At 44.3% G+C, this 24,451-nt stretch overlaps 2 protein-coding genes across 4 annotated transcripts in view; one reads left to right on the top strand and one right to left on the bottom strand.

Moving 5' to 3' along the window:
* MAP7 (microtubule associated protein 7) overlaps nt 1–1,078 on the top strand; it is a 187,265-nt gene extending 186,187 nt beyond the window's left edge. For 2 of the 3 annotated variants that reach the window (XM_061623949.1, XM_061623951.1), the window contains one exon: nt 308–1,077. In XM_061623949.1, coding sequence (XP_061479933.1) covers nt 308–318 — 11 coding nt within the window. In that variant the 3' untranslated portion in view covers nt 319–1,077. Of the gene's footprint in view, nt 1–307 lie in introns of all 3 variants that reach the window. The other variant, XM_061623948.1, reaches the window with a different exon arrangement.
* Nucleotides 1,036–24,451, bottom strand: part of LOC133383369 (uncharacterized) — a 58,822-nt gene continuing 35,406 nt past the window's right edge. Inside the window, exons 9-14 of the mRNA XM_061623952.1 lie at nt 15,057–15,190; nt 12,630–12,758; nt 9,332–9,449; nt 7,717–7,851; nt 6,415–6,540; nt 1,036–5,319 (exon numbers count right to left, since the gene is read on the bottom strand). Of these exons, the coding sequence (XP_061479936.1) occupies nt 5,198–5,319; nt 6,415–6,540; nt 7,717–7,851; nt 9,332–9,449; nt 12,630–12,758; nt 15,057–15,190 (764 nt within the window). The 3' untranslated portion in view covers nt 1,036–5,197. The remainder of the gene's footprint in view (nt 5,320–6,414; nt 6,541–7,716; nt 7,852–9,331; nt 9,450–12,629; nt 12,759–15,056; nt 15,191–24,451) is intronic.

Here is a 24,451-nt window from a genome sequence, read left to right as displayed (position 1 = left end):
TTCCATTTATGCAAGGGTCTCTGACCCAGGAGAGGCTCTGCTTAGCAGAAGAGTAGGGAGTTGATTCACTGATTTCCCTCTTCAGCTTCCCCCCCCCCACCTCCCACACTGTTCCAGATGGTCCCTCAACCCTGGGAACCAGGTGTTTGGAGGGCTGGAGAATCAATGAAATCACCTCTTTTTTCCCCTTAGCACACAGTCCAAATCATTGTTTTTGCATTCTAATAAAAGTACTCTTTATTCTGGTAGTTGCCTGCAATATTTGCTTTTCCTCTGCTAATTTGCTTTTTATTGGCTTTCCTTCTAGAAGTTGTCTGATCTCTGGTTACAAATTACCAAAGGTGACCTAAAAATCTCTGCAGCCAATGGAGTTCCTTCCATGCTATGAAGGAGTGTGGTAGTTTTTGCACTCTCGAATTTTCTAAAGATTTCTTGGATTTTTTTTAAAACATAGTAAAAATCAGCAGAAGAATTTCGTGGGAATAGACTTGGATTACCTTTCTATCAAATAGATCTCACTACTAGGAAAATCGTGTTTCATGTGCATAAATTGCTTTTATCCAGCAAGTACCTTTGGTTAGCATAATGGATATTTTCTGCATTCTTGAAGAGTTTAACTGGATTCTAATAACAATGGGCTGACTGGGGTATGCACTTGTCATTGGTTTTGTATTGTTTTGGAAGATGGGTATTTTGGTTTTAAAAGGTATAATGTAAAATCAGCACCTACTGATTGAATACTTGAAAAGTAAATGCCTCACAGCTCTACAAGTAGGGCTACTGGGGTGTTTTTTTATTTAAGCCTGTTGGTTTAAATATTATTGCAGAGAGCTCTTAATTATGGGGGCAACATAAAGGCTTCTGTATCAGGTTCTTGTAAATGTAACTCCTACATGGACATTCTGTATATTTAGGCATCACTACTGTCTTCTTGCATTTTCTTTTAAAAATAAAACAAAGCAGGTTTTAAAATGTGAAAAATTGAAAGCATTATTTTTTCATGGATGAAATGGAAAACCTGTTGTTATCCTAGATAATGTATTTATTAATTTTGTTCAGTACAAATAAATCAGAAAAATGTGGTTAAAAGTTACATTGCAAACTTGGTTTTTGTTAGTTTCCACTCTATACAGGGAATACAGGGCACAAAAGCATCGTTTTTTGGTCTGATGTGGGTCATTCAGCACTGTACTGGGATAGCTAAGAATGGACAGCTTTCTTTAGCTCAACAGGACAAGGTCTTTTTGGTGCATGGTGTTTGGTAATGTACACCAAAGTTTGCTTATTTGTGTGTGTGACAGTGACAGGTGGGGATGGAGAGGGTAATGAAGTATGATAATAAAAAAGTTTGGGAGGCTCCAGTCCTTTCTCTTGAGGTGCTGACGGGACTAGGGCTGCCTGCTGTCTGACTGGCCTTATAACAATCTTGGTTAGGATTGTTTCAGCATACAAGTCCTACAGACTAATCAGGTGAAAGCTGTGTATTCCACAGGAAGCTCTCTTATCCCGTTATTCCTGAGGTCCATGTTCTCCCTTTGACATTTTTCCCTTTGTAGTTTTGCCCCTCCCATTGCTATGCTTACACTTGTAAAATTTTTGCCTACCTTTTAATTTGCCTGTTTACTTTTATATCAAGCTTCTTATAGTTAGCTGATTTGCACTTGAATTGGTGTAATTTACAAGGTGCACACTGTGTCAAAGAAATTTAAGTGAAACCACAATGCTTTGTGAGCTAGAGTAAATTGAAGAAGGATCAAAATTAGTAATTGTTGTGATATAGTAAAACAAATTATTTTTCTTCTATCCTCTACGTTCCTTGTACACTGCTATTTTAAAATGCCCCAAATAATGTAGTTTTTACTTCTAATTTACATAGGATACAGGTATCAAATACATTTTCATATAAAGCATATGTACTTTTAATAATTTTAATTGTTAATGCACTTGCTGCTGTTGTGATTCTGACCAAATGTAATGTTTTCATATCTCTGTTTGGAGAGTTAAATAGAGGAAATTTCATCTAAGCTCATATCGCTTGGAGTTGATCAGAACTGGTGGTAAAGCAGGGTTTGGATATGGGTTTCTAATGTTGGACTTGTGATCTAGGTAGTATGGAAATAAAGTGTTCCTGTTTCCTGCATGGAATGCGGTACTGCAGGTTTTTAATTCTTTTTTCAGTAGAAAGTTGTGAGAAAATAACCATCAGCCTAACCCAGACTGCTGTGTGCACTGTGGAGCTCCTAAACAAGCAAGACTTTCCCATACACATCAGTGGAGGGGACAGGGTCTGACTGTACTTTCACATTGTGAACAACAGAGCTGTCCTCTCTGTAACAGGGGAAACCTTCATAGGTAAGAGAGTTCCATGTCAACTGAGGAAGCCTTCAACATGCAAGGTAAAAAGGCATCAATGTAGTTTTTGAATCAATATTAAACAGCCATGAGAGTGGCTGTATACTATAGCCAGCATGGATTTTTCACATTCTGCCATGTTAAATTGAAAATACCCCTCATTCCATTCTGTTGCTTACCATAAGCTCATTCACAGCAAAATCTTACAAAACATAGTCCTGAACTCAAAAATCCTTGCTTAACAACATTCTAAGTTTTTATGACAATACACAAAACACTCAGAGAGAATCTAGAGTTCAAAGTGTAAAACGAGGGAAAAAAACAGGCTCCTACTGAACTTTATCTGTGGTCTCATAATTTGTTGAAATTAATTAAAAATCAGCAATGTTGACAGAATATATGTAATCCTTGCCCCATACTTTGACCTTCATCTTCTGCAGTTTAAAAAATGTATGGCTGATTTTAATTAATTTAAGAAATTTAACATTGGAGTCTATGATAGTGCAGGCATACTTAGTAAGAACCAACTGTCAGTGTTCTAAAAGCCAGACTAACAGCTAACAGCTTGGCTAATGAGGGAACCACATCCATGCCAGACATTTTTTCCATTTTAAATAATCGTAGCTTCCCTGAAAGAATCCTGGGAAGTGTAGTTTTTGAAGGGTGCTGAGAATTATTAGGAGACTCCTATTTCCCTGACAGAACTCCAGTGTGGTTTAATAATCAGCCCCTCTTCTGACGATTGTAGCTCTGTGAGGGGAATAGGGCATTTCCTAACAACTCTCAGCACCCTTCACAAATTAAAATTCCCAGCATTCTTTGGGGGAAGCCATGAATGTTTAAAGTGGCATAAATGTCAGGTATGGATGTGGCCAGGGACAGCTTTGGTTTAAATTTGGGTAGGAGACTATACATGTCTGCTGTAGAATAAAAACGTGGGGGAAACCCAAAAAAAGATACTGTTAACAGTGTTTTCCTTTTGGAAAGGTACTTTCCCTTTGCCCAGTGCCCACTCACCCAATCTCGTCCCAATGCTCAGAGGCACATTTGTTGCAAATTGTGTTTGCTTTTTTACAAATTTGTCGGGCAGTACAATATCTCAGAGAGGAGGTCAGGTCTCCTACTCTCCTTGTGCATTTACTGTAGCTGCCCAATTTCCCTGCTTTTTACAGTTTGATAGAAATATCTGTTGGCTATAGGTATGTTCTTAAACCACAGGGCTTTTTTTGCCTATTAGTGAGTGTGATAGATGTATATATATATATACACACACACACACAAATCAATATGCTTGAACGTTGAATTGTAGTCATACTCTCATCTAGTTGAATTGCTGTTTATGAGCAATCATGTAAAAGCAACAGTAGTTGAGAAATTCAGTCTCACAAGATGATATAATGGCCATCAAATTGGACGGCTAAAGGGTTTTAGACAAATTCAATAGGAATAAGGCTATAAATGGCTATGCGAGCCATTTGTTTGGCTAAGGACTATCTCCAGTGTCGGAGGCAGTATGCCTCCAAGTACCAGTTGCTGGGAATCATAAGAGTGCTATTGCTCTCAGGTCCTACTTGTAGGCTTCCCATAGACATCAGGATAGCCATTGTGAGAACGGGATGCTGGATTAGATGGGCCTTTGGTCTAATTTAGCAGTGCTCTTATTGTGTCCTTAAGCATGCCATTAAGCAGGAAGCATGTTCAAAAGCCGTTAATCCAAAATGACTTTGACTTGGATCCAAAAGTTCTTTTCCTCGAACAGAAAGACTCCTTTTGTCACAGGATCCACCCCAATTATTTTCAAACGTTAATGCAAGGAGTATTGTAACAATGTATAAAGTGAGGGAAAGAGTTTGTTTTCTTTTTGACATGACTCATTCTCATGCACAATAGTGGCCTCTGTTTATAAGAGATCAGCATTGTAAATTAAACATTTTATGAATTGTTACTTGGACAACATAAACTTTACCTGTCCTTATTCTCAACATGGCTTCATAACTGTTTCTGCTCTTCGAATTACAGCCATAATTCAACTAAATACCCATTTTCCATTTAAAAAGCTCTCATGACTTATGAGTACTACTTTTGAGGAACATTTGCCAACATTGTTTCAGGTTAAAGTTCAAATGTTTTACCAATTACTGCAAATTTGTTCTAACATTCTTAGGTGTGTTCTATTCCAAAATGATGTATATTAAGTGAGGGATCAATGCTAAGGTCTCTACATAAAAACTCTTGAAGACTTTGAACAGGGAAAAGAGATTTGATAGACAGGGAAAGATTATTATGAACAGAGGTAAATGGATGATACCTCTAACTTTAACATTTCTCAAGGTGAATGCCAGTGGACCCTCCTCTGTTGCTACAAAGTCAAACAGAAAAACTGTAGTGAATAAATTATCAACTGCCCATGACTTGATTCAGGATTAGGCTGTTAATGGTTCTTGCCAGATATGGGGGTGGGGTCAGGGTCAGGTCAGGGTCTGAATATGGATCACATGGAATATCTACTGCTGTTTCTAAAATATAAGTATCTTGGGTTAAAATGGCCCAGAAAGCTGAAAGGAATGACAAGATTTTTCATATCACCTGAAATAGCCATTTTCTGTCAAATCTGTCCCCATGTCCTCAAGTGGTGAGTAATGGAGCAATGATACATTGCTGTCTGAATTGGCCTCTACCTTCCACCCAAACTATGGAAGTTAAAAATCCTATTATGCATGCCCTTGCTATGGATTTGCCCGAAGGTAGAACATGAAGCTGAGACACCCACACCATGAATCAACTGCCTATTCACAGACAGCTAAATCACCTAGAGCAAAACATTAAGACAGGGTGGAACAATGCTTCAGGTGTCCATGTGTTTGACAGCAATACTGAGAAGCTCCTGTGTTTCTGCAGTTTGCTGACTGATTTGGTTAAGGTGCTTCTTCAGTTGGCTCTTGCTGAATGCAGATGAAAACTCTGCATCTAAAAAAATACAGAAGCAAGAAGTTCAAGACCTGTACAACTGAACAAATCCTTCCTTTCAAACTTGAACACAAATTTACAAAACAGTGGACAGATGGTTTGTTCTTTTGGCTTGCCTCCAGCTTTGATCTACAGAATTCTGACATCAAACCCAAACTGACCAACTTTGAGAACAGTAGTGATTAATCTATTACTCACACTTAATACTTGCCTTGATATTTTATTATCTTCCAAGAGCAGGTTAAGGGCATACATGCTTAGATCTGATTATGGTACTTCAATAATTTACCTGTTCAGCGACGTCTCCTGAGAATCTAGCTTCCTGCTTTCTTCACTAGGAGTATTTCCTGCTTTCAGTCATTCCTTTGCATGCTCCCAAGTTGTTATGTCTTATTCATGATGGCTGGTGCATCTTTTTTCAACTTTTACATTTAGCTCTACTGTTGCAATGATCCAAACTCATCCTTGTGTTTCCTTTCTAGATGGATTCCCTTGTTCTAATTTTCCATCTAGTACTCCAACAACACCTGCTGCTTTGCCCTTCCCTATATAATGCACCTGTCCTTACATCATCTTGGCTACATCCTGCAACAGCCATCTAAGCCACTGGTCCTTACATTCATGTTTTAAAGTGATTTTGTATTCCATGTTATGGATTACATTGAAATAAAGAATAAACCAGGTTTGTTTGGCATTGGACAAAACATCTATAACTACTTTTTCACTGTGTTAATTTTTTTCAACTCTAGAAAAAGGAGTGTTTTCCCCCATTTCTATGAGAGTTGTAAATGGCTGTTGCCAGGATTCATATATGTGATTATGAGAACAGATTCTGTTCCAGTAGAAGCAAATACTACAAATGAGCCTGTATGAATGTCTGATTGCAGTCTCAGTGAAATGGGATTCAATTAACTTTCCATCAGACCATTATAAAACAGGACTTTAGTCTTCATTACGAGAAGCAGGCAGGACTCAGCTGTGTGCATCATAGCTGTGGTGCTTCTGGTAAGTATTGATGAGCTGAGCTATTATACTATAGTACAGGGATTTCTTGGGATGTTATCTGGCCCTGGTGATTAATACAGTAGTCCATACCTTTTTGTAATATGCAGACAGTGGAAATGCCCAAATGCTGAAAGCGATGCTCTTGGTGAGTAAGATACTTCATGAGGTATTGTTGAACCTTGTACATATGGAATTTCAACAGAGACACCACTTCATCTGTGCAATTAAGATGGATAAACAAAGAATTACAAAACAGAAAGCACTAGGCAACATCTTGCAACTCTATTTAGCCTACAATCCTATACACACTTATCTGGGACTATATCACTTAACACTTCCTTCTGAGTAAATGCATAGGATAGCTCTATAAAATGCTGATATCTCTTTACACTGCTAATCCTTTTCTTGTTACTGATTTGTTGGTAAATAGCATAAAATTGCTATTCATATTTTGATAATGCTTATTATACTTTTATGGTAATGCTTGGGAATCTCTAGTGTGATCATTTTTAGTTATTGTTATTTTTTAAATATTTGTTTACTATGCAAATTGCCTCGAGACCTTCAGGTATAAGGTGATGTATAAATCAAGGAAGAATAATAATTCATATATACCACTGATGAAAGCCAGCTTGGTTTCTCAAGTTCTATTTTGTAAAATGGGAATGCTAATTATAAGGTTCCTTAAGTATTTTGGCTACTATAATAATAAAACACAGGCATTGTGATTCTGTATCTAAACTCATATATAAACGTTCAAAAGGTTCTATGGTCCATTCGACAGAAACTTTATGCTACACTGATTTGTCAATCATCACTTCATACTTTGCACAGCGAACAAATATTTGGGCAACTCTGTGCATTGTTGATCTATCTTCAACAGGATTTAATGCCATATGGAAGATCTTACTATGTGGTATGAAATTTTTGATAGGCTTTTTCCTACTCCTCCCATGCATGCAATATCCTCTGTTTAAACCTACCTTCAAACTCTCAAATAAACTTTCAAATGTAAATAAGGATGCAAAGTGTGATACTAGGGCCCCAAAACAAGAAAGTTCCTGACATGAACTAAGCAGGTATTCTTTACATGCAAAGGGGTATGCTGGGGTAATATACCTAATCAATGCAGCTGTAGTCCACAAACCACTTATTCCAGAAAAATCTTAGGAGGCTCCACTGTCACCTAGGGGACTATCTGAAGACTATCCTAGAATTATCAGGGTAGAAAATAAACAAAAGATATTTGCAATTCAAAGCTAACCTATACATATTACTCCCATTCTGTTCAACCTGTTTAAGCCTATGAGACTTTTGTAATTGGTGCATTACTTGATAGTGATATTAGTGTGCTAGAAATGCAAACATCAAACCCTTTTCACTGATACGTACGGCGCTGTATGATGTGCTTGATTACAAAGGCAGCTTGGAATGAAGGCTCTATCTGTTCCACTTGGCCAGCCAGTGTCACTAGACTACTTATCATTGGTTCATCTATCAGCTCCAGCATGCGCATTGTGGCTCCTTCTGATAGGGGAGGCGAGGGAAAGAGCAAAAACGACAAAATCAACACAGCTGAAATAAAGAGACAAATGAAGAGGCCTCAGAACAAGGCTGAAGAGACACTGGCAGAACTTGGGAGGCCAATAAAAAGAATTTCAGAAGGTTGAAACATCTTTGTTGCTATATACTTCAATATATATCAAAATGTCCAGAAGAACAGATAGGTGGGAATATTCCTTACGATTCCACTAACACAGGACATTTGGTGGGAAGGTATCCATGGGTAAATGTCCCATGCCTAACCACCAACCCCCATTATGTTTCCCTCAGCTTAATACAGCTTGTGGTAGAGCTGCACCATGGTTGAGCTCAACACTGTAATAGCATAACGTACTTATACATTGGCCATGTAGAAGTCAAGCTGCTGACTCTTACTAAAAAAACCAAATCTGACAACAAGCACACATATCTGACTTTTCTGTAACAAAACATTCTGGCAACTGGCCCAGAGATTATTTATTTATTTATTGTTTGATTTATATATAAAAAACACCTGGACCTTTTTCTGGTCAGCAAGCCACTTTCTCCACTCCTAATAGATGGCAAGATGAAGGGGGTTGGTGTCGTTCAGACATTTTTAAAAATCACAAACTTATGCAGAAATGGGGGAAACCAAACAAGGCTGGAAAACTAGAAACCAAAACTGACTGATTCATTCAGTCCTGGTTCACAGGGAATAGGCAAATGTTTCCCTGACATGTTGCTGGCCCTATACAGGATGTGAAATACCCCAGTCACCTAACCCTGCCACAAGTGCCCTTCCATTAGACCTGCGTACTATGCCAAGAGCATTTATATGCACAACTCTATACTTTCAGTGAATAGGTGGGAGTGGGACTGTGCCCTCGGGCCTCACCCCCTCCATTACACATCATACAGGCTTGTCCTGTGACACCTATGCATATGGGACTCTATCTGAAAAGAGGAGCCTGCCTACATACAGCTGTATATGTGCAGGCTCTCCACTCGAGGGCACGATTAGCAGTGTGTGCAAAGCAGTGGGACCAGCAAGTGTGGCACTCCTTCACTCGACATTCATTGATCCTATGGGAAGGATCATGCAAGCATCTGGAGAGCACTATGTTGGCTAACCCTCTAGCTCAGAAGCACTACAGATATCACTAATAATTTAAACATTTAGTGACAAAACTGATTTGGGATTAAAATCAGTGTCTGCTGTCCACTATGTGGACAGTGGGATATCACACAGCTGACTACGGAAATCTATTTCTCTTTATCTTTTTATCCCTGCCCTTTGAATCTCCCTGTGGGCCCCAAAGTGGATTCCAATAAAATCATAACCATAAGGCTGCAATCCTATGTGCATTTACCTTTGAACTCAGTAACAGTTGCTCTTTGAACTCAGGGGAGCTTCCTTTTGAGTAGACATACAAAGAATTGTGCTGTAAACATCACAGCAGCAACAGACTAAATGCCCCCTTACCATTTTTCATCAGTTCAACAAGACAAGACATCACACAGTGAAGAGATTCTTCTTCAAGAAAGGTGACACTGTGTATAGCTTGAAGAAGTCCTTCAATGCATGGACTTTCTACAACTCTCTGCAAATAATCAAGTAGATAATATTTAAATCTAACAAGCTGGCTTACGCATAATTCAAGCCTCCAAAAAATAGCATGCAAAATAGAAATGAACAATGGGAGGTGTGCATATACCTGGTTCATGAAAAAATCAAGCTAATTAAACTTTGGCTCTGGTGATCTGTCTCCCAGTTAACAGTGGGGTTATTTCAAATTTTAGTAATATGCATGCTGAGCCATAATTATGAAAGGAAAGGGGGAGGGAGAGACAGACAGGGTGGATCTCATGCAAAAAGTTCCATGTGCCTGGGTAGATCCTGATGTTCTGCCCCATGACATTAGGAACTGATTTTCTTTAAGCACCAAGGCCACAATTGCAAGGGGGGGTTCCCTTCTGTGTGCTGATGTCAATCAGAGGATCTCCACATCCTCTTCTGCCTTTTCTCTATTTAATTCCCCTGATATTCCATAAAGCAGAAAACAGAAATCTCATGGGGGTTGCAGGGTTTCATGTAGGTGGACCAGTTCACGTGAGAAGTATGCATTCTTCTGTAACACCATTCCTTCTTTTCTCCGGAATGCATCGTTTATTCAGTACCTTTATATCCTACAGAGATCCCACCTCATGAAACTCATGGCGACATACCTGGGGTTCTCAAGCGGTTTCCCATGCTAGCACCGACCAGACTCAGACGTGCTTAGTTTCATTATGTGCCCTTAGACCATGACATAGGAAGCCTTACACCATTGATCCATCTATCTCAGTATTGTCCACACTGACTGGCGGAGTCTCTCCCAGCCCTACCTGAAGAACCTGGGACCTTCTGCATACAAGGCAGATACTCTACCAATGAGCTACACCCCTTCCTGAGGCAACTGATAATGGTTATGGCTATGGTTGGGATGTTATAGAATGAATTTATGCAGTCCATTGCTGGCAGATATTCCAGTAGTCGCTGTAGTGATAAGAAGGCCATTCTGTATCAACAGTAGGAACCAAAATTGAACATTCATCAACTTGGGAATTAGTGGAGGTGTTTGTGTTATGAACATACAAAGCTGCCATTGGTCCATCTACCCCAGGGCTGAGGAACCTGGGCAACCTTCGGAGGGCCAGCTGCTGGCAGGGCCAGAGGCAAAAGCAAGCAGAGCAATTAATATAATTATTACCTTTTTATGTAGAATAATTTCTATCCACATCCCTCTCTATCCAGGCAAGCAAGAATCATGATCAGAGTTCAAGGGCAAGGCAGAAACACTCAAAGCAGTAGCAAGGAGGGGTAGGGCCCGAGGAGAGGGGGTGCGGCCTAGGGAGTAAGAGAGGCCTGGAGGGCCACCTTTGGACTCCAGGCTTGAGGTTCCCCACACCTGAGCTAGCCTGATTTTCTGTTAGCAGCTCTCTGTGAAAGGTCTTTCCAAACCCTCTGAGCTGAGATCTTGATGCAGGGATGGGGAACTTCAGGCCTGGGGACCAAATGTCGCTTTCTCTGCCTCGCTACCTGGCCCTCATTCAGGCCAGGCCCCCTCTCCAGGCCACAGCTCTCACTGGTCCTGCTCTGTAGCCTCCACAAGTACTTTTGCCAGGACGAAATGTGCTTCTTGATTGCCTGGATGAAAAATAGAGAAGTGTGTCTGTGTATGTGTGGCTAGAATACAGCATACTGTACAAAAGTTAGAGCCACATCCATTGCTACGCTTACTTTTGCATCTGGCCCCACTCACACCTGGCATGCGGCCTCTGGAAGGTTACCCGTGAAGGAATGTGACCCTCAGGCCAAAAACTGTTCCCTGCTCCCTGCTTTAAACTGGAGATGCTAGGGACTGAAACTAGTATCTTTTGCATGGAAAGCAGGTGCCACTAAGGTATGGATGAGACAAGGGTAAGCTAAAGATGCTTTATGCAAAAAAGGTGAGTGGCAGCAGTCAACCTACTGGGGATTTAAGCTGCAGGCTAGTATACACTACTGGGAGTAAGTCCCACTGAACTCAATAGGGTTTATTTCTGAGTAGACATGTATAGGATTACCTGCATCTTGCAAGCAGAACAGAAGGAATCACATGAAGAGAGCTGCAGTGAACAGCTGGTGCAGATGTAATGCAACTGACACATGTAACTATCTTTGGCACTGCCGAGTGTGTATGAAGATGCACTTCCCTACCCTTCTTGTAATTCAACTTGGATGGCATATCACCATCTGCTAGCTTAGGAACACTGTGCATGGTTATTATTTGTATACAGCAAGTTGAAACACAACACCTGGTTGCGTGTGACTATCCTTATATCGAGATTGTGGTTTCATGCACATGCTTTTGCCCAAAAAGGTTTTTTGGTGAAGGGAGGGGGGGTCCTACAAAATGGAAGTACCATGACTTAAAGTTTAACACTTTTTCTTACAATGTGTGCCTTTTTAGTTATGCACCTGGATTTGATACCTAGAGGGGGCAAACAAATGTATTGACAAAGTAAAAATTTAAAAACCTACGGTGAAGGCATAAAAGTCACAGGTTTTTTTTATTTGTTAGTAGTAAGATCATTTCTCATGGACTTTAAAACATAAAATCACTAACTCCCTTGGATGAGAATCAAGCAAAGATGGTGTTTCATTTTAATATCACTTAATAAGATAAACAGTGAACTGAACCCTTCAGAATAATCTATTTCTCTGAAAGGGAAACTTGGCACTCACCCAGGGCCAGCCCCAGGCATGCCAGGGCCCTTGGGTACCAGCCTGCCCTGGGCCCCTCCGTGGAACTTAAGCATCCACGGACCGCAAGACAGGAGCTTCCTCGCCGTTCGCCATTCCCCCGGTAGCCCCACGTTTTACTTACCTTTCTGTTGTTCTTTGCGGCATGTGCAGGTTTGCCATCAATCAAGATGGCAGTCGAGGTTTCCCTAAGGGGCTGAAGCCTCTGCCGCCATCTTTGTTGATGGCAGCAACGCGTGCGTGTAGCACACATGCATGCCATCAGCAAAGATGGCAGCAGAGGCTTCAGCCTCTTAAGGAAACCTCGGCCACCATCTTAATTGATGGCAAATCTGCGCGCCGCAGAAAACAACGGAAAGGTAGGTAAAGCGGGGGGATGGCAGTCCGCAGATGCTTCCATGAATCGCGGAAGGAGAGTAGAGGGCCTCCTGTAGCTCCAGGCGCCCTCGGGCCAGTGCCTCACCTGGCCACCCTGTAGTACCGGCCCTGCACTCACCTGTATGCTTTTGGAAAGGCTAAGATTTTTGATGAAGCAGGCAGTGTGGCCAACAATCACTGGGTCTGTTTTCCAGGTGAGCAGCAGCTTCCCTAAAGTCTGTAGCACCTCATCACACATTAGTGCATCCTGCAAAAGGCAAGTTAGCCAGTTTGTCATTGAAAATAAAGGCAGCGAGAATAGCATTGTGATGTGACATGATGTTATCATACCACTATGAATCGGACCCAACCAGATGTTAGAGATTAGTGTTATAGAATGTTATGGGGCAAAGTAAAGCTGCCAATCTCTGAAACAGCTGGAAGAACAGGATCAGGCAATGGGATTGCATGCTCCCCTACCCCAGGCCTCCTTTCTTTGGGCAAATTCTTACCTCTCTTACCCTCTTCAGCCTTAATTGTGATCTAGGATCACATGCTGTAACAGAAAAGCCAATTCCCCCCTCCCCTTTTCCTTCAGAATTCTACATCCGTGCCCAAAGACTCCTGGTACCCATAATCCCCAATGTGGGCATCCACATAAGCAATTGCCTCATTCCACCCAAAGTATCTGGAAAAAGAGAAACACCTAATTGTTACAACCTTCAGGGTTACTTCCATAAACTCAACAATGTGCTATATATTTCCACCCACGTGCATGTGCAAAATCTGAGACAGTCAGGCCTGTAGCAGGGGGGAGGGGAATGGGCACTGCCCCATCCAGAGCTGTGCTCCCCCCCCCCCAGATTTTTTTGATAAATTGTCTTCTTTTTAATTTGTGACATGACAGATGACAACAAGGAGGCAATCTCCTAATGTTATTCTCATAAAAAACACTGGCTGTAATGGATGGAGGATTAGCATATCCCATTCCAATCACATGGTCCTAACATCTCTCTACACGAACAGTTCATTTGGTCACCTCTTCTGTCTTATTTCCCTTCTCGGCATTCTTACTTCTAGCTAAGGTAACCTGTGGTCAGCTTTCTAACTTTCCATTCCTACATTACTCAATTCTTCCATGTTGATGTCCAGAACTTCCATTCTCATTATGTCTCCCTCTCTTCCTTTAAATCCCACCTTAAATCCCCCCACATGTGCCCCACACCATTCCCAAATCTGCTCTGGAGGGCTGGGGGAACCCCCAGAACAGATTTCAGGGGCGTACAGCAGGAAAGAGGAAGAGATTGTAATGTAATGTTGCCGGAAGCTCAAAGTGCTCTAGCAGTGCAAACATCTTTAACATTAATGAGATATGTGGCTGTTTAGAGATGTTTGGAGCTTTTGCAGCTCACTGCAAAATGAATTGCAACATGTGTATTGCAGTTTGGGAGCTATCAAGCTGGGGTGGAGGAATATAAAAATGATGATGAATTGTGACCTTTTCTTGTTACCAGTTCCTCATGGCAGCAGTGGGGAAAAAAAACCTAGCCTCTGCTACCTTCACGCCACATCACCTGATGGTGAATGGCATATGCAAAATTCGGTTCTCATGTCCCACCACAAACCTCTCACATACAATGTCCATTCTTTATATTGATGACTGTACTGGGGCTTGCTATGTCATTACCACCTCCAAATACAGTTGGCCCCTTTGCTGCACTTTTGCCGACAAGTTTAAATTATGAGGATTGGGGGGGGTGTTGTTTTGTTAAGGAAAGACAGTGATATGAAGTCATTCATGATTTCCAAACTAAAGTCACTAAAGGAAAAATGATTTCTTCCTCCCTGTAAACACAGGGTAGTGTTAGCAACGGCTGAAACATTAGTTCATCTTGGTTGGCAATGTTAGCTTTGTCCTGCAGTTTGTTTTCCTGCTGTGGTTCCCATGGAGAACTCCTTTTCTATTTTACTTGGAATTCAGGTCAGACCAGAATGAGAATCCTTGAAAAGGTCTAAAAAAACAGGATAGAATATGAGAGGGCAATGAAGGATCAACCACTTGTCTGAGTAAACTAGGATGAAATACTGATCCAACAGAATATAAACGTCTCTACTGAGGACTAATTGTTCAGGTTTTTCTCCACTGCAGATTGCTTACTCTGCTGCCACAGCAGCTATTCCATCCATCACAGCCATGAAAGGTGACACTTGCTAAACAAGATGAATCTCAAGATAATGTGCTATGATTAGAATCAGAGGTTCCCACCACTCCCTTTCCAATATTGTTTCTGGATATATACATCATCCCACTCTCTCAGATGCCTGCTGAAGTCTTTTTTTATTTACCCAAGTGTTTTCAGAATGATTTTTTAAATTATTGTCCACTGCCCTGATCATATTGTAGTGCTAAACTGTCATATTACAGTAACTGTATTACTTTTGGTGACATTTTAAGTTGCTGTCCACTGATAATCTTGTATTGTTGACTTGTCTTTGAACGTTATCGCTGTGCACTTTTGATTTACCGCTTACAAGGCCAACGGTATTAAGAAACAGAAATGAGTACCTGGTTGTCTGGGTGCTGGGATAATATCCGGAAGAGAATGATGCAATTGTGTTGAATCTCTGTATTGTTAGATGACAGGAGAGGGAGCAGGTGGGGGAGGATGTGCAGAGCAACCATGCTGGTCTGAACGCTCTCTGTTTGGAAAATGAGAAGGCTGCTCAAGGCTATATGTGCAGATCAATAGAAGCTGATTTGGAGAAAAGGATTGGTGAGAGAAAAGTGCCTCCTCTAAACTGGATAAATAAAATTAAGTCAGCTTTGTAGATTAGGCACTGTTTTGTTTTGACAGTATAGAAGTTAAGACTTTACACGCTGAGTTTAATGAAGACTCAAAAGAATATGAAGACCCAACTTCACAAGAGAGTTGGAACTGTGTTCTGGCTGACTAAACTTGAGGCCCTGACATGCTATCCCGAGGAGCGTGCCACAGCTTACAGGCATTAGAATTGCCCAGCCCTTTTCGACATGGCATCGTGGGGACCCAGTCCTCACTGGAAGAGGTATGGCTAAGTCAAGAGGTTTCTGGGTACCATTATGCTCCTGTGGTGTCAATGGGAATGAAACAGGGCCAAGATGAGTCCCTGCAACCTGCTCGTTTCCCAAAGTGTGTGGGGCTTCACCATCAAACCCCTACTTTGCTTTATTTACTGGAGATTGTGGCAGAGATACCAGGCAAAAGTAAGGTTTGTTATTGGTTACAGCTTGTGGCTAGTTTATAGAGAGCTTAACCATGAGCCTGGGTTCAGATGACACACTAAGCCAAACCTAGGCTTAGCTCAATGTGGCATGGCAACAAAAAGGACTAGGGAGGAGCAAAGTGACTGCAAATCCCTCTTTGGGGGGTCTGCATGTTCTCACTAAGCATGGCATGCAAACCAGGCCACTTGCCTGTCCCTAATTTGCAAAAGCATAGAGAATCTCTCTGTGTTTTGTGACCACTCTTCTCTACCACCCAGGTTTTTACTTCATCAAATTATTCCATCTTGGTTGCCCTCTCTCAACAGAAGGGAAGGTATAGTTTGTACTTACCATAAACTGTGTTTCTTCATGGATGACAGACGTCTCCACGTGGGTACTATAGCTCCCCCTACAGCTCGAAGACAGGAAATGCTTCAGGAAATGTTTTTTGCTCCTCCCTTCCTGCTGAGGCTCAGTTTTCATTCTGGTAAAGCTCTGCCAACAGCCTCAGCTCATCATAGAATATATAACACATCAAAAAAACACAATAGGTGTAAGAACATGGAAACAGTTAACCAGTCTGAGAGAGTCCCAGAAATGTTCGTAGTTGTGGCACCCCATAATATCGTCCCATATAGCCAGCCAGGTTAGGGAGGGCTGTGGAGACCTCTTGTCATCCATGAAGAAACACCGTTTATGGTAAGTACAAACTGTAATTTCTCTCATGGATGACAGAGGTCTCCACGTGGGTCATACTAAAGCTACGACCTAGGGTGGGTCAGGTGGAGGCAGGACCTGTTGGAGAACTCTGCGACCAAATGAAGCCTCCGCTGGTGCATAAAGATCAATTTTGTAATGCCGAATAAAGGTAGACGGGGATGACCAGGTGGCTGCCCTACAAATTGCTTCTATGGAGGCATTAGTGGAGAAGGCTGCCAAAGTAGCGGCTGATCTGGTGGAATGAGCCATAAGGTTCAATGGAGAAGGCCGGTGCAGAGCTTCGTATGCTAGAGATATACACGCTCTAATCCACCTAGCCAAGGTATTTCGTGAGAACTTATTTCCTAAAGTAGGCGGATGGAATGATACAAACAAGGAATCACATTTACAAAAGGACTCAGTTCTAGAAAGGTAGACTTTCAGAGCACGTCTAATGTCTAAGGAGTGCCACGCTTTTTCTCTGGGATGAGAGGGATTAGGACAAAAGGAAGGTAGGATTATTTCCTGCTGCCTATGGAATGGTGAGTTCACTTTGGGAACAAAGGCTGGGTTAGTTCGTAGCATCACTTTATCCTTATGGAATGTACACAGATGTTTTTGTATTGAGAGGGCTTGGAGCTCAGATACTCTGCAGGCCGAGGTGACAGCTACGAGGAATATCAATTTGAAGGAGAGGACCTTGAGAGGGACGGATGCAAGCGGCTTGAAGGGAGGTTTCTGAAGAGCACTGAGGACGGTATGCAGGCTCCATGATGGAAATCTATACAGTACTGGAGAACTTAAGGCAACAGCTCCTCACAAGAACTTTTTGGGAAGAGGATGTGCAGCCAGAGAAGTATTGCTGGTAGGTAGCAGGATGGATGAGAGAGCCAATGTTTGTCGTTTTAAAGTATTTGGCCTCATGCCTTTTTCAAACCATCTTGTAAGAATTGCAGAACTTGAGTGACCACTGCTGACTCTGGAGAGATAGCTTGTGTGGCACACCATGAGGAGAAAGCTTTCCATGTAGATTGATAGCTTTTAATGGTGGAAGGACATCTCGCTGACAGGATGTTATTCACCACTTCAGAGGAGAATCCTAACACTAACAGCCTATTGCGCTCAATCTCCATGCGGTTAGTCTGAGCCATTGTGGGTCCGGGTGTAGGAGAGGACCCTGATGAAGCAGGTCGTGTCGTGCCGGTAGATGAAGTGGCGGGTCTTGTGCCAGGCGAACTATGTCCGAGAACCAGGGGCGTCTCGGCCAATAGGGGGCCACGAGGACCACGTGAGCTGCTTCTGTTCTGATTTTCTTCAGTACTCTGGACAGTAAGGGAGTCGGTGGGAAGGTGTAGAGGAGGCCTTTTGGCCAACTTACTGCCACAACATCTTGTCCTTCTACTCCGCGACTCCTGAATCGGGAGAAGAATCTCTTTGTCTGGTTATTGTCATCCGAAGCGAATAGGTCTACTTGGAAGTTGCCGAACTTCGCTTGGAGAGACTGGAATACTTCCACATTCAGAGCCCACTCGCCTGGGAAGAGCTGCTGTCTGCTCAGCCAATCCGCTGCTATGTTCAGGCGACCCTGGATGTACTCTGCTGAAATTGAGGACAGGTGTCTTTCTGCCCACAGTAGCATTGAGGTAGCCTCAAGGTTCAGAGTCCTTGAGCGGGTACCTCCTTGTTTGGTCAGGTAAGCACGAGTCAACATGTTGTCGGTGCGAATGAGGACATCTCGAAAGGCGAGGATTGGTGCGAAGTGCCAAAGAGCTAGGTGTGCTGCCCTTAACTCTAACCAGTTGATGTTTCTGGTCGCCTCAGCTGTCGACCAGCGTTCTTGAACTTATTGCCCCTGGCAGTGCGCTCCCCAACCGTGGAGGCTGGCATCAGTGGTGATGACTGTTCGGGGAGGATCCTGTAGTGGGACTCTTTTCGATGGTGGGCAGGTACTCTGTAAGTTCTATCCAGTACCCCTCCTTGACAATGGTGAGTACCCACTTGTCCTGGGTCGTGTGTTGCCAACGGGAAGCAAAGTGGGTTAGGCGACCTCCTACTTGTGTCGCCGTTGAGTCAGAAGCGTTGTTGGTTCTGACGTCCTTGTCTAGTTTGGTTGGGGGAGGGCCTGGAAGAAGGGATCTGAGACTTATGTGGAAACCTCTGCCTGGTCCAGTAGGAGCGCCCGCTTCTGAAGTCACGTGCCCTGGTGGTGAGCCTGGAGCCACGAAAGGACTGGAAAGGGTAAGAGGAAGAGGCAGGACGCTAAAAGTGCACCTATCCTCTCGCTTTTGGGATGGCATCATTTTCTTTTTATCTCTGGTCTCTACAAGGACTTCCTTGAGTGCCTCATGGCCGAAGAGCTTGGTACCTGAGAAGGGGACAGAGACTAGGTTGGCACGTAAAGCTGCATCCACATCCCAGTGGTTAAGCCAGAGATGTCTTCTAGCTACAACTGCTGCTGCCATTGCTCTGCAGGAAAATTGGGCAGAGTCCATAGTGGTGTCTGCTATGAATGCCAGGGATCTAGATATCTTGAGTAGAGTCTTTCTGAGTCTAGCTGGGTCTCTGTTAACATTGTCAAGCAGATCTTCAGTCCATAACAGCGCTGCTCTGGCAAATACAGAAGCTGAAGTAGAGGCTCTTATTGAGAGCGCATTAGCTTCGTGAGAGCGCTTCAGAGCTGCATCAGATTTGCGCTCAATGGGGTCCTTTAACTGAGCATATCCGTCCCACGGCAAGAGGGCAAGGGACAGTAGAGCGGAAATGGGCCCGTCCATGGCTGGAATGCGAAGCTGGTTCATAACGTCAGCATCTAGGACATAAAACTTATTGGCATAGTTAGTACCTTTTCTGCATTGGAGAGGCAAGTTCCAGTCTAACTTCATAATATTTTTAAACGAGGTGGGCAAAGGCATGCATCTAGTGGAAGGCTTAGGGATGGGGAGCACTAGAGAGCTCTTACATAAGGACTCCTGTTGTTTCTGCATCACATTTAAGTCCAAAGCTGCCACTGCTTTATGGAAAAGAGGGGCAAAATGAGCCTCTACAAATAATCTAGCAGACTCAGTGTCATCCATATCTGAGCCTTCGCTCCATTCCCCTTCTTCAATATCAGGATCTCTGTCATCATCAGACTGGCCTGCATCTAAAGAGAGGCCTTGCTGAGTGCTGTAGCCTCTAGCATGTGGGAAGGGTGAAGGTACCCTATTAAGGTGTGGATGCACAGTTGAGGGTCTCTTGGAGGCTGGGGGTGCTACGTCTGCATTATCCCGGATGGACGGATAATGCCTTTTGGACGCCCTGCCACTTGCTAATTCTGTAACAATCATGGCCTCCTTAAGCTGTTGCAATACAGCAGGGGATAGCAGATCAGATAGGGACAACTAGGGTTGCCAGGTCTCTGGTTTTCTGCCGGAGTCTCCGGCAAAAGGGGGCCGTCTCCGGCCTCCGTCTAGACTTTATTTAAACTGGTGGATCTCCGGCTTTTCAGCAGCCCCCTCAGCCACGCATGCGTGATTCATGCATGCATATGCTGCTGAAGGCTCTTTCCGGCCACCCGCCTTTTCCCAGGCAGGCGCAGGCACAGGAGGAGGAAGCAGCGTCTTCCCGCCCGCCCGCCTTTTCCCAGTGAGGCGCAGGCAGAGGAAGCAGCGTCTGCAGTTGCCTCAAGAAGACAGAGGCCCCCCAGGCAGAGACGCTGCGGCTGCCACCGCCACTGCTGAGCCCCATCGCGGCCGCTCCCACCCAGCGGCACCCACAGCATGAGGGGTGAAGCGGGCATCCTTTCCGGAGCAGGGGAACTGGCTCTGGGGCCAAGAAGGAGCCGGCCCGGCCTGGCCTGGCCTCCACTGCCACCGCCTCTTCACGGCTCCTGCTGAGGCTGCCAGGCCGCTCAGATGCCATCTTCTAGCAACCGCTCCCAAGACAGCGTCCGAGCGGCCTGGCAGCCTCAGCAGCAGCCGTGAAGAGGCGGTGGCAGAGGAGGCCAGGCTGGGCCGGCTCCTTCTTAGCCCCGGAGCCGGTTCCCCTCCTCCAGAAAGGACGCCCGCTTCACTCCTCCTCATGCTGTGGCTGGGCGCTGCTGGTGGCTTTTGGGCCTCTAGAGGGCACAGAAAGAGCGGGGGAAGGAGGAGCTGTGGCTGCCGCGCTTGCTGCCCTCAGAGACCGACATGGTGCTGCTCTGGATCCAGGCCGGGGGCCAGGCCTGGAGGCGGCAGCACCACTGCTACCCCGAGGCTCGCATTCTCGCTGCCCGGCCTCTCAGCAGCAGCCGCCGCCAGAAGAGGTGAGGGTTGTGCGGGGCTGCTGTCCCCCTCCCCAGCTATCCTCTCAGCCAGCCTCGTCAGCTCGGGGGAAGGCCGCGGCATTGACCCCCGAGGCCGACGGAGCCCCGCTCGAAAGAGCCTCAGAGTCGGAGGGGATTCTCACCCGCCGCCAGGAGGGCCTCCGAGGGTTTAGCGCCCCATAAAAAACGCACCCCGAGGTTAACTGGGGGCCTCCAGATGGTGCCTGCCCGCTTGCAAGGCAGAAAAGCAACAGGGGTGACTTGGTACCGACGGGGGGGGGGAAACAGGGAGGAGAGAAGAAGCTACACTGGTTGAATTTCTGCCTGGGGAATCATCGTTGTTATTATAATTTTGCGGCCCACACTTCTGTGGCAGTTCAGAACAACCTGGCAGGCCGAAGTTCAGGCAGTGAAGCTTTCCCTAGCGCTTTCTTTCTGTGCTAGGGAAGGGCCTTTGCTCAGTAGTAGAGCACCAGCTTGGCATGGCGGAGGCCCTAGGTTTAATTCATGGCAATTCCCGGTAGGACTGGGAGAGACTCCCGCCTGAAACCCTGGAGAGCGACTGCCAGTCAGTGTAGGCAGTTCTGAGCTAATATTGCACATGGGTCATTGGCAACTGATGTTTTTAAAAGAAACTTAACAGATTTTTCCACAAAAAGGTAAATCTGGATTAAAGTGGAGGGGAATGTAGGCTAGCGTTTTTGATGCCAATAGCATTGTACAGACACTATAAAAAGCATGCACGCATGAGGAGTACTGATCCCCTGTATTTACCTAAATATAGAATGTTTTTTGAGAAGCCAGCCATTTTAATGATTGTTTTTTAACGTTTTTATGGTGCTGTATTCCACCCTGAAGTTTTGCAAAAGGGTAGTATGTAAATACTTTTGTATAAATAAAGACACCTGGAAGCACCCAAAGACACAGGAGAAGCAATGCTGGAAAAGTGGCAACTCTGCCATTGAAATGCTCACAGGAGCCCTGCTGGGACTGGGAGATGGGTTATATCTGTACTAGAGGCTCTGAGAAAGGACAAGCAAGTAAGGTTGCCACCTTTTTCTTCTTGTGAAGGCTTCTATACATCTTGAATTAGGTGCAGGTAGAACATTGCTTTACAGGCAAAAATTCAATAGGTGCAGTTCCCCCTCCAGCATGAAGATGGGGAAAAGTGTATCTGTTGAATGGCTGCTGGTTGTGCAATTGTTAAAAGCCTGATGGGTTTACATAGCCTCCATCATATAGCTCTATGAACTAGCATCACTGAGACCCATATAACCCTTTTGGAGGTGTCACCTTCCCCTTAGCACCCTTTTGTGCCATACCTAGCAAACCTAGAGCTCCATGCAGGAAAAGGAGTGAATTGTTGCTCTGGCCAGACCTTGCAGCCCCACACTCTTCTGCCCCTGTTCCTAGTTGAGGGAGTGTTTGGGGTTTCTATTTTGGAACTGGAGGGTGCACAGTAATTGGACTGTTCCTGCCCTGTTTCACTTAAGACTATGCATAGTCACTATGGGGAATTGTATGGTTAGATTTTTCTCATTAAAACATGGGGCCATAGCTGTGGCATAGCACATGTTTTGCATGCAGACGATTGTGAGGATAAAATGGGAAGAACCTTGTATGCCCCCCTTGGGAGAAGGGCAGAGTATGCATTTAACAAATAAACTCCCCCGTTAAAAGGCTGAGATGGAAGAACAGGTGATGTGAAAATCAAGCTGAACAGCTTTTGCCAGAATAGACCAGGGGTACTTCAGTGCTAGGCATTTTGCGCAGAATTGCAATGCTTTGTCCACTTACTTTTTATAAGGCATCCACGCCATGCTGCCCAATTGTTTTTCTGCATTTTCCTTGCAGCTCTTTTTCAGACTGCAGAAATTCTGACTTTTTCATGAGAACGGAAGACCAGTGGGATCTCTACAGATGGTATGCTCCAAGCAACTGTGGTTGATACAATGTATCATGTTTAATGACATCACTAGGGCCCGCCCCGTGACATCACTAGGGCCCGCCCCGTGACGTCACTAGGGCCCACACCCATTTTCTCAGGTTTTTGATTGGCTCCCACCTGGCAACCCTAGGGACAACTGCGTTTGTTGAGGCATCTCATTAGAACCAGGCTGGGATGGGGGGGGTAATCTGCATGCATTGAACTGGGGAAACGTATCTCCTTTGCTCCTCACCTTCAGATGAAAGACGCTCAAGTTCCCTAGGCCCATTAGGAACAAGGCGGTGGGTTCTGGGGAGCGCGGAGGCCATGTCGCCGAGAGGACCGCAGTGCTATTCTCAGGCGGGAGTAAAGGCAAGTCATGGGAAGCATCCGCTTCAATAAGTGCCCTTTTTTTGTTGTAGCACAGGAGCGGCCTGAAAAGCCGCGGGTGAGTGCTGATCCAAAATGGCGGCTGCCTTGTGTTCGTTGGACAGAATGGCGGGCGCCGCATTGCGAGCACCGAAATCGGCTCCGCTAAAAGCCCCTGTGGTAAGGAGGTAAGTGGAGGGGATTCACTGATGCTGGCAAGCTTGCGGGGAGCGATGGAGTCCATCTGAGAAGAGGTGCCCTCAAGAGGGTTGTCTCCACCAATACACAGCTGCTGCTGAACATTGGCGGGAATCTGGGGCAGATGGGAGCTGACTGCAGCCGAGCTGAGTACTGCCCTGCCTTTTTTGAATATTTTTTCTTCTTCGAAGAGTAAGATGCCGTCTTTTCCATGCTTGCAGGGAGCGGAAGGCAGAAGAAATGAAAGTGAAACAAGAAGGACAGAGAACTAAAGGTAAAACAAATAGAAAAATAGATAGCTGGAAGATAGGCCAGAAAAACCTGGAATATAGGCAAAAGGGAGGAGAGAAGCTAGGCCAGAAAGGAAGACAGCCAGAAAGGGTGTGCTCCGAGCTGAGACAGGAAAGGAAACTGAGCCTCAGCAGGAAGGGAGAAGCAAAAACATTTCCTGAAGCATTTCCTGTCTTCGAGCTGTAGGGGGAGCTATAGTACCCACGTGGAGACCTCTGTCATCCATGAGAGAATCAGAACCTCTCCCGATGTGATCAACAGGTTGTGTGAGCAAAGGAAGAGATTGTAAAAAGGGACTGCTAGCCTATTGCCAAGAATTCCAGTCAGACCCATGGGACTAGAACTGATAGAGGGAATGCAGAGTTGTGTTTCTGTAACTGGTTATAGTTTTTCTTTGCTCAAGAATAGCTGCTAGGCAAAAGTGACTGACTACAGGCTCTGGATAAGATAACCACAGTATACTTAACCTTTCAAAAATAATCCTTGTTCTAGTTCACTTTTCTTCACACAACCGAGGGAGTTTAAGAATGGTAAAAGGGGTGTGTAGATAAGTAGTTATAATCCACATTAGTGATTTTGCACAGTCTAGCCTGGTCAGTTTAATATATACACACATACAAGAACATTATAAACACAGCAGTTGAATGGGATGCTTTTTGCCACTTCTTCAGTCTCTTTTCCCCTTTCATAGACAGTGTAAAACTCCCACCTGATGTCTTTTCCCAAAAATCTATGGCAGAAGTGTGTCTTAAGCATTGTAATGCATTGGTCAATCTAGTTTTATTGATTCTTTACATCAGCCAGGTGATTTTCTAAATACTGGAGTGAGAATGGTTTGCAGTTACATTCTGCATCTTAAAATCAGAATCAGTGTTTGCTGGTATACTTTAGATTTTAGAATAATAGGGCTGTCCCTCTCTTAGCCTTTCTGACGTAATGCTCTCTGGTAAC

This window comes from Rhineura floridana, chromosome 4 (assembly GCF_030035675.1).
Source record: "Rhineura floridana isolate rRhiFlo1 chromosome 4, rRhiFlo1.hap2, whole genome shotgun sequence".
Lineage (NCBI taxonomy): Eukaryota > Metazoa > Chordata > Lepidosauria > Squamata > Rhineuridae > Rhineura > Rhineura floridana.
Note: the sequence above shows the minus strand (reverse complement) of the source record. Positions and strands in the feature narration are given on the sequence as shown.